General features: G+C 34.3%; 1 protein-coding gene across 1 annotated transcript; it reads right to left on the bottom strand.

Moving 5' to 3' along the window:
* Positions 1 to 4,156: 4,156 nt before the first annotated feature.
* Positions 4,157 to 8,348, bottom strand: LOC7457891 (zinc finger CCCH domain-containing protein 11). Its single transcript, XM_002312014.4, has 8 exons — positions 7,962 to 8,348; positions 7,716 to 7,800; positions 7,481 to 7,621; positions 7,278 to 7,366; positions 6,431 to 6,619; positions 6,179 to 6,309; positions 5,991 to 6,093; positions 4,157 to 4,843 (listed from the first exon to the last, which is right to left on the bottom strand). Exons 1-8 carry the CDS (start codon positions 8,127 to 8,129, stop codon positions 4,658 to 4,660), a joined length of 1,092 nt encoding a protein of 363 aa, XP_002312050.2. The 5' UTR covers positions 8,130 to 8,348; the 3' UTR covers positions 4,157 to 4,657.
* Positions 8,349 to 10,410: the final 2,062 nt, after the last annotated feature.

Here is a 10,410-nt window from a genome sequence, read left to right on the forward strand (position 1 = left end):
CATCGTATCTGTGTGCAACTTCCATGATTTTCCTCTTTGTTTTGCTCTTTTTTTTAAGTTTAACATGTATGTTTGGGCCAGCTTGCGTGCATCTCGACTAATTCCACGAGCCTTAAAGTTAATGACCATGTAAGCCTCCAGTGGCTATCATATGAGCAACTACAAGGCTCGAACCTAAAACCACAAAGAGAACAAACATCTTGGTCCAAGTTTTTATAACTTGTTCATTGCTCTCTTATTCTTTATTCTTGAATACTTTGGTCATTCAAAGCACTGAGGGTTCATTGCCTCAAGATCACAAAGGACTTTCGCATCACCGTGCCATCGGGGGAAGAGAATGTATAAATCCATTCTAGTTTTGAACCAAGTATCACTATGATTTCATTTACTTTTGAATTTAACGATCATCCTTTGACATTTAATCACTGGCAAGCCAGAAGATTTAAAGGAAAATATGGAATGAAACGACAAACAAAATATATTGCTGAAAAAGGTAAGATTATTAAATTATTTTACATTACGGGATCCTTGATTCTCTAAGATTATTAAATTATTCTAGACTACATGGCATCCTGATTCTCGACCAAAAATATATTTTTTTTGTATTTTAAAAATAGTTTAATAAAAAATTAAATTTTTTATTTTTTTATTTCAAATTAATGTGTTTAAATTTTGATGTTATGATGTTAAAAATATTTTTTAAAAAATAAAAAATATATTATTTTAATATATTTCTGAGTAAAAAGAAACCACTACTATATTCTTAAACACCTATTAAAACATATAACTACATCCACGGCGCTAAATTTATATATAGGCATTGCAATTTTACAGTGGACAGACATGGAAGAAGTGACACTTCTGAGAGTTATTTAAGAGTTTCGTTTAAAACTGGAAATCCAATGGAATGAATGTGGATAAATATAGGGAGCATGCCCTTTACAGAGAAATGGTCCAACAGCCATCCAAGAGCCATTCTCACTAGTGTCTCGGGCCTCTAATGTACAAGAAGACTTGACTGTCTTACCTTTCTTATTTTTCTATCCTCTTGTCTGAAAACGATGACAAATAATTAATGCCCTCCACTGCCTTCTCTTTACTTCAAAAAATCCATCTTCCTGTCAATCGTGGATTACCCATATAATTTCTTATGCAGATCGCAATCTTTATTGAGAAAGGCATGTGTTTGTTGAGAATTAATCAACTTTCGAAGGAGGAGTCCGAGCTTGACCAGTCTCTTGTGGCTAGAAGGTGATGTGAAAAGAAATTAATAGTAAATTCTACATGGCATTAGAGGGAATCCGTACAATTCATCTCAGTTCATGTAAAAAAATTCTTCAAAGACAAGACAAGAGATACACGTTTCGGGTTTGACAAGGCAATCAATTACAAAGTAGACTTGACTCAGAAGATACTGAAAATGTTTCTATGCTTTCTAAGCCAATCCAGATATACTGTTGATACTCTTTCGCCACGTGTGATCTGTGTGAATTGAATTCAATGAGTGCTCCTCAAAACAACACTTCTCTTTTTCTGACTTCAGGACTATCTTGCACCAACAATTCATGCCAGCACAAACCATGTCTCCAACTCCGAGGTCGAACCCCATCTACAATGCTGGCTTGGAGTGCCTGCCTTTTCCAGGACAGAATACGAAATGGCAAGCCTCGACCATTTTATACCTGTAGCTCGCATGGAAGAACAGCATTTCATTCTCTCGAATGAGTAAAAACAGAGAGGATAATCTCTCTTTAGCCGATCTGCTTTCAAGGTGGAGAGATACCGGAATTGTGTAGTAAGTTCCACCAACTGTTATTGAACTAATTAAAGTCAATTCAGGCTCGTTTAGTATTGGTCTCCAAAGTATACCTAAAAAAAAAAGTTGACCCAAGTTTGTCTTACTTTGGTGTTTGTATCGTAAAACTTCATAATCGTGGCTTACATTCAGCATCATTGAATAAAATCCCTTTCTTGTAACATCATCCTGAGAAAACCTGTATCTTTCGATGCATTGTATGTGAACTTGCAAGGAACTCCCTGGTGTTGTGAAATTCTGTCAATTCAAAATGGAAAGATCCTTCTCTGCATGCTCTGTTAACACTCGCTGGCATTTATCTCATCAGACATGAGTATCCAATTACCACTGCCAATTGTTTGACTTGGCTTCTTGATAGAAGCCAGCCAGGCAAATTGACTTGAAGTTGAACCGGCACTAAATGTCATTTTGGTGTCCATTTCGCTCCCTGCTCAGCTACAGGCTACAATATTTGTTGAAGAATCAACGTTCAAAGTAGGAATTTGAGCATGATCAGTAGGTATAGGTTAAAAAACCTCTTAATTTAATAATTTATACTGTTAAGTGATATATTAAAGTATAATTTATATTATTTTTTAATATATAATTTTAGATGAAAATTTTTTAGATTTAAAACTTGCACACACTCATATTATTTTATATTTAATTTTTATTAAATAAATAAATAATATAACATTCGAACATGTGATTGTCATTAAGGTTATGATACATATTAAAAAATTAATTTAATTTAATAATTTAAATTATTAGATAAGATGTTTGTATATTATTTTTTAAGAGAAAAATATGTATATAGAAAAGAAAAATAGTGATCTTATTGGCTTCCGGCCCCGGTCCATGCTCCATGGTTTTCTGTGTGGAAAAATAGATCCTCAAATCCCATGTCTAGAGAGCCAAGCTAGACTCACACTTGCAGATTCCTGATAGGACGACAATTTATTTCAAAGGGACTTGACTAGATTGAGATGGATTTGTGGGTCCATTAAGATTAATGCTCTTGCACTTTCTAATCCTGTCCGATACTGATATTTTTTCTACATGCGGGTTCAATGTGAATTGAGTTCCATGGAGGAGTATGATACGGCTGGAGCCAAGCAACAGTTTCTTTGACTTCAATCTCTTCGCATCATCCACCTCGTGTCAGAACGAGTCATCAATTCAATTAGACGTGAAATCTACCCCCTCTTTTTTATACATGTAAAATAAATAAAAAAAATTAAATATATTAAAATAATACTTTTTATTTTTAAAAAATTATTTTTAATATCAACATATTAAAATATCGAAAAACATTAAAAAAAAATTAATTTAAAATAAATAAAATAAATAAAAATTTAATTTAAAAAAAATACTATTAAAATATAAAAACAAACACGGAATCTATCTTAAACTGATCTGTTTCAGCATCATATCAAACCCTTGCATGATCCAATACATGAATTTGCAGAGAATTTGTCCACGCTTTGAATATCAATTTTAAAATGACAACACTTTTACTTTTTTAATGGTTAATTTCGTTTAATTTATCTGACTTAACTCGCGCTAATAGGATGAAGTTCAATGTGATACAGCAAACAAACTAATTTAAAATTGCTTTGAATATGCCCAGGCAGACTCACGCTTTGGAGCTTTGTAATTATCCCAAAAACAATTTCAAAACGTGATTGGCATTACTCTAAAACGAAAGAATAAATCATCCATGTCTACTGCTTTAACCTGCTTCTTAGCAGAAGCCAGCCGAGCACTTCAATTTGATGTTGAAGAGGGCCTACATGTCTTCTGTCTTTTTATTCTTGTCTATATTTACAAATGATGTCAGGTTGCCTAAGAGAGAGTGCTGGTCCTTTGAATCTTGCCTTAAAACTTAAGCCAACCTTTTTGTTTTTCTTTTTTTCTAGTTATGAATATTTTGACTAGTTTACATGTATTTTAATTAATTTTCTGAGATCAAATACTAAAATTAACGACTAGGTAAGTCTTCAGTGACCCTGAAATTTATGACATTCGAACTATAAATCTCTAAAAAACAAATTTAAAACCTGACCAATTAAGCTATGCTAATGTTACCCCATGTTCCTTGAATGTTTCTTTTAATTAGACTAGATGTTTTCCAAAGATTTATTACACAATCAATAGATCACGTGATTAACTTGGGAAAATAGACATGGAATGCCCTAAATGTCATCATATCTGCCCCGTGAAGCTTCTGTGCAGGTCCTAAAAGTCATGTCAAGGAGGTAAAAAATTTCTTCGTTTCCCAGGTCAGAGTCGATCAGCAACAATAGAATAAAAGAATGGAAAGAAGCAACCCAAAATGGTCCTTTAGTACACATCGATGGCTATTGATCAACGGTGATCATCGACTTCTTATTATTAATGCAGTAAATGTCAGCAATTCAGGTGTACTGTGTACAATTCTTTGCTATGAGATAGCATGCCACTCATCTAAAATAGGATTGTTGGTGCAAGTCCTAAGAAGAATCTTGTAGCAAAGTGCGCCTACATGGCGGCTTCGAAAGTTACCATGAACAACTTAACCTGCCGCCGTATCTTAGGCTACTGCCATTTCTTATCAGCTGGAATGGACTTATTAAATCTGTGAAGTATTGATGGGAGAACAAGATCCACAAACAATCAATATGGATAAAATCTTCATATCAGAAGTGAACAACATAACAGAAAAATGCCCCAACTTATCATTTCCATCGACTTCGGTAAATTTGCAGAAAAATGCCCCAACTTGAAATGCGGATCAGTTCCATTGACATTGGTAAATTTGGTATTCTCACATTAGTCACTTGGTAGTAAATTGACATTTTCATCATCACCTCTCTCTCTCTCTCAAGATGACGCCTTAATACCTGGCCCATGGGTTTGAACAGATGTTTTTGACAAGCTAGCTTCAAGCTCATTTAGCTCATCCATATCCAGCTCGTCATCATCTTCATCCTCGTCAGGTAGGTCCTCTTCTGTATCAGCAACTGCCCCTGTCGATGTGCTTGGCACTGCTGCTGAATTGACCTTGGACTGAAATTAGACCAGAAAAACCATAGACCATCAAACATCAAAACCTGAACCTTTTTTTTTAAAAAAAAAAAAACATTCAAAATACATGCACTTAATCTGTTCCAGATTCATGTTTTGGGTTTTGTACACTGAAAATATCCCAAATGTTTGAGCATTTCCAGAAGCCCATGAAAGCATTATAGTATGAGCACAACTAATCATCATTTGACCATTTCCTAAAACCATAGACCATCAAACACCAAAACCTGAACTTTTTTTAAAAAAATAAAATAAAACATTCAAACTACATGCACTTAACCTGTTACAGATTCATGTTTTGGGTTTTGTGCACTGAAAATATCCCAAATGCTTGAGCATTTCCAGAAGCCCATGAAAGCATATAGAAAGAGCACAACTAATCATCATTTGACCATTTCCTAAATACACAAAACTCACATTGATATGAGAAGTCAGTGCGAGGCATCAAATAAACTGGACACAACACACAAGGTTCACTCTTTGCGAGTAAAAATGTGTTTAGGGGAGGAAGGAGACAAAGAACATGCCTTGGAACTAACTACTGTACAAAAATTAATCCAAAAGTTGAAGCCAGTGAATAGTAAATTTTACTGACACAACTTAACAGATGTGAGACACAACCCTTAAGCAGGACTGGATGTCACAAGAGCAACGCTTTATTTGAGTGCACTGATTATGCTCCACAGGCCAAGCAAAAGCAAGGGATGGTGGGCATTTGAAGACCCAAGGAAAGAGGTCTTAACCCATACCCTAGCACCCCCACCAAACAGAAAAAAGTAGGATTCAAGAGAGGCAAATGACAAAGCACTCCAATTATTCACAAATTTCCAAGTTAATGGAGGAGGAAAAGGAAAAAAAACATTTTAAAAGTCGTAACAAGGTTGCGAAGTGCTGAGACAATAGTTAACATGAAAAGGACAAGATATAATGCAGAAGAAATTGAGATTCTGACAGTAATCTTTAAGTATGCCATAAGATGTTTGAATGGAAGAGCAAGCTCTTCCTCCCCGCACAATTATAAAAATGATGAAAGGAAAAGGAAAGCTTTGAAGTCGGATTCATTGACCAGCACTATCATAAACTCCCACAAATTTTAGAGGCCGCAACATTTAAAAGGTAGCAGGATTACCTTCTCTTCAGTGACCACAAGTTCTTCTCCCCTCTGGTAATTTTCATATGCCTCAGCATCATCCACAAATACACTTGAATCAGAGAGGAACAGCTCCCGGCCACTGATGTGAATTGTAAGTTGTATCAATCAGCCATAAACAGCGAACTATATCATAGTGTAAGATAAAAGAAGAGTTTAAGACATACCTCATCCTATCATTCTTAGCTCTTTCTGCTCGTTTTGCGGCCAAGCCAGCCTCTCTTTCTTCTGCCTTCTTCGTCTTCCATTGTGTAAACAGCTCAGGAGTCATTGGAGTTGAGGCCGTTAATTTTGCACGCTTCACAAGTAGCACATGAACAATAGTAAAAACTCAGAAAAAATCACCGATAACTTGCCAAAATGAACTTGAATAGATGGGAGACAATATAAAAGCTAATGAGAACCAATATGACCATTACCTGATTTTCAATCTCTTCTTCAATAGGAATTTTGTCTGCCTCTTCTTCTAGAAGTGCCTTCATTTGAGATTTTAAAACATATCCTGGAGGAAGAGCATGTCTGTAGTGGCAGTCTTTACCACCATTTGGGCAAGACCAAAACCAGCCATATTGTTTCTTCTCCACTACTTCCAGAAAGTACTTGCAAACCTGTGTAACAATATAAAGAAAGAATAAATAGATGCTACGTTTTACAAAGGGGTCTACTGAAAGCAATAGGGTGACAAATCACAATAAGCAAACACCAATGTGAAGAAGAAATCCAGGCTGATACCACACATACAGGTCTCTTTTATGTATAGGCATGTTGGATTGCTCATTGAGACAAATTTTATGTATATCTGGTTCTTTCAATCCGTCCACCTCCCCGGCAACTGAAAAGGAAAAGGTAAATGATGCAGCCCCGTCTCTCTAAAACAGTATCTACACCTCCACTAATGACACTACACCCCCCCCCCCCAAACACACACAAACATCACTTGATTGGTGAGAAAGGGGTGACAATTCTCGATGAAGCAGAGCAACAGAGAACATTTTCCTATGGTTTGTCGAGTGATATAAGATTTAAATCTAAGTACAGAAAGAGAACATAGAAAGAGCCAAAGGTAAACATGTAGAGAAATAACCATTGCAGCTTCTCATCACTTTCATCAGTTATGGGAACGATAAGCAATGTAAATGATGCAAATGAGAACATACCCATTATGTCTTAGAAATTGGAAGGAATTAAAAATTTGATAGGCATGCCAACTTTAACAGGAATAAAAAAAAAAGGAAACGTATACTCCAGAGGCAAAAGTCAGCATACGATATCAGTCGGTTTATTCTGGTTATATTCATTCTTCTTCGACTCCACGACCTTCTCCAGAGTCTCTTGATCCCAATCCTCCATAGTGTCTTCATTTTCAATGACCCCGCCAAAAAAAGAAAAAATCATTATCACATTTACATCAATGACACAACGAGATAGAGAAATTCAAGGCTTCTATACAATCGATGACATTAACTTACCTTCATCACGCTTATCGCTGTAAATATCAATCTTTTCACCCTTTCTCTGAACATTCAAATCATGCGAAAACTTACATTTGAAACCTTTAGCACACTGCCCTGCCTTGAAAAATTCACATAGTATAGACTTGGGATCGACACCTGTACGAAAACCACAATCCCATTTAAATGCCTAAATCAATCAATCCATATCACAACAAATACTAACCATAGTTTTAAATCACGGAATACATACCAACTGGCACTTTGGGCTGACTAACAGCAACTTTGAACAGATCATTCAGCTCCTTTTCTCTTGCTTTCTCTTCCTCTTTCTTTTTCTGCTCATTAAATGAATATTCATTATCATTTCGCTGAACCTCAAGCTAAAATTACTAAGTCCAAGAACAAAAATGAAACGGATCCAGTAAAGGGAAAATCTAAGCTAATATTCCAAAGCAAGCAGTAAAATTGAACAAAATATAAATATTAAAAAGAAAACCTTGGCGGCGATTTTACTAGGGTCTAGTTTGGGCTGGACGGCTTGTTGAAGATTTTGGACATATTTTTGAACGCTTTTGCTCTTGCTCTTGTTTTTCAGACCAAACGTTTTATCTTCAACGACCTTTTGCTTCTTCGCCAAATCGGCTTTTGATTGCTTTGGAGGCATTTTATCTTTTCCCTCTAGCAGTTTCAATCGATGTCGAGCAAAAAAGAGGGATTTTCAAAGAATTTTTTAAAAAATTGTTGCCGGCTGCGTTGGGTGGTGGGAAGGGTTTTGGGTGGATTTATGATAGTTATAGCTTCTCTCTCTTTTTAATTTTTATTGGACGAGTGGTGACGAGCTGGTGATGGCTGCGGAGTCTGGTTTTTGCGGTCTGATTGAAGGAGGAGTGGTGAGATGTGAAATGTCGAGTTTGTCCTTGCAGAGTTTATTTAGTGTTTGTCATTCGTGTAGCGTATTGTCTAGTTCTAATCGTGGCTTGATTGAAATAATGACAAATACGGAGTGCCTTTTTTTTTCTTTTCTACACCGTGATTATTTTTGAAAATACTTTTTATTTAAAAATAAATTAATATAATTTAAAATAAAAAATTATATTTTTAAAAATAATTTTAAAACACAAAAATAAACATTCCATTTTAGTATCGTTGCAGGAGAGAGAAGAAAAATACTTATTTGATTGTTACTTCTTAAATCATAATAACCTGCGACACCCAGTTATATGGTTTGCATGGTGTTAACAGATGTCGCCGGGGCTTTTTTATCTTCCTGTAGGTTTTATATATATAATGCATGTATCTGTGGTGTGGTTTATTTACATTATTTGTTTGCATGTGATATTCTTTTTATACATGTCTTCCAACTTACATCGCCTTCTTTTCAATTTGAAAGCAACAACAATTCAAAGACCTGGCAGAACAGAGCTACATGCATTCACGGCTTCTTGTTTCTAAATATTGAATTATATATGGATTCTAATTTAATTTTACATGTAATTTAAATTTAATTAATAGTTTATTATATTTTTATATGTTAAATAAAATATTAAATTTTATAATTGAATTCAATCATATTGTTCTAAATACTTGTGGGATTTAATAGAATTAACAATCTTAACTGTTTTGCTTTTTAATTTATAATTATATTAAGTTTTATGGAATGCAAGGTTTCCCACGAGAATATATTTGTTTTTTAACTGCTATGTTTTGAAGCAAGGTAATGGTAACAAATTGATTGATTCTGACATTGGACTTTTCGGTATAATAACAAGTTAATTAAATATAAATTAACTGGTCATGTTCTAAATTTGTTTCTTGTAAATCACTAATTTGAGTCTTATAAACCTCAGGATCACTAGAGGTTTGAATGGTCGGTAACTTCAGGGCTCGTGAAATTAATTGAGGTATATATAAACTGGCTTAAACACCCATGTATAAAAATTAAAATAAAAAATTGTAAAAAATTGATTGATTTTTATATTGGACTTTCCAGTATGGTAATAAGTTAATTAGGCATAGCTTAACTGGTCATATTTTAGATTTGTTTATTGGAGGTTACTAATTTGAGTTTCACAAACCTTGGGGCCACTGGATGATTATATGGTCGGTAACTTCAGGGCTCATAAAATTAGTTGAGGTACGAGTAAACTGGCTCGAACATCCATATTAATAAAAAAAAGTACAAAAAACATGTAGATTATTAATGAAAAACACTACCACGAATGCGCTTTACATTTGGTGTGTTCTTTCTTTCATATGATCATGGCTTTAGATTATGTTTATAACAAACTAGATTTTCTCATGATATTAACTGTTAATTTGGTATGAAAATGACGAAGCTGGGATTATGTTTTTCAATTAAATGGAAACTACACATGAAGAAAGAAAATCATAGTGCCTGTTGTTTAGCGGAGTGTCGAGGATTACATGTTTTGGCTTTTATACATGGCGTCTATTTATTTTTATTGTCTGATTTTTTGCTTTGCATAATTTTCAACTGGAGGTGATGATAAAAAAATATACAGAAAAAATATATTTTTTGAAACTAATGTAATGTAAATATACCATAAATGTACGTGTGTGTGTAGCATTTATAATTTCACAATACAGTACACACACGCACCTCAAATATATACACTACAATTTTGTTTTATGTTGAGCGATAAATAATATTTAAATAATAAACACGTGGATGAACATATGAAACTGGATGAATATAATATAAATATTTAAATATCCTATCAAATAAATAATGAACACTGTCTAAATAGAGTAGAAATCTAACCGGTTAATCATCAGCACGGACAAGCACGTGAATATCAAAGATAGAAAAAATTAAAAAGGGTGGAATTAAAAGATTCCAAAGTTCAGGACGTGCAAATCAAACTCTAGAAAGACAATGGGTCCAAATCAAAATGGAAAAAAAAAAAACTCAGGCCTTTTTAAGT

This window comes from Populus trichocarpa, chromosome 8 (genome assembly GCF_000002775.5).
Source record: "Populus trichocarpa isolate Nisqually-1 chromosome 8, P.trichocarpa_v4.1, whole genome shotgun sequence".
NCBI lineage: Eukaryota > Viridiplantae > Streptophyta > Magnoliopsida > Malpighiales > Salicaceae > Populus > Populus trichocarpa.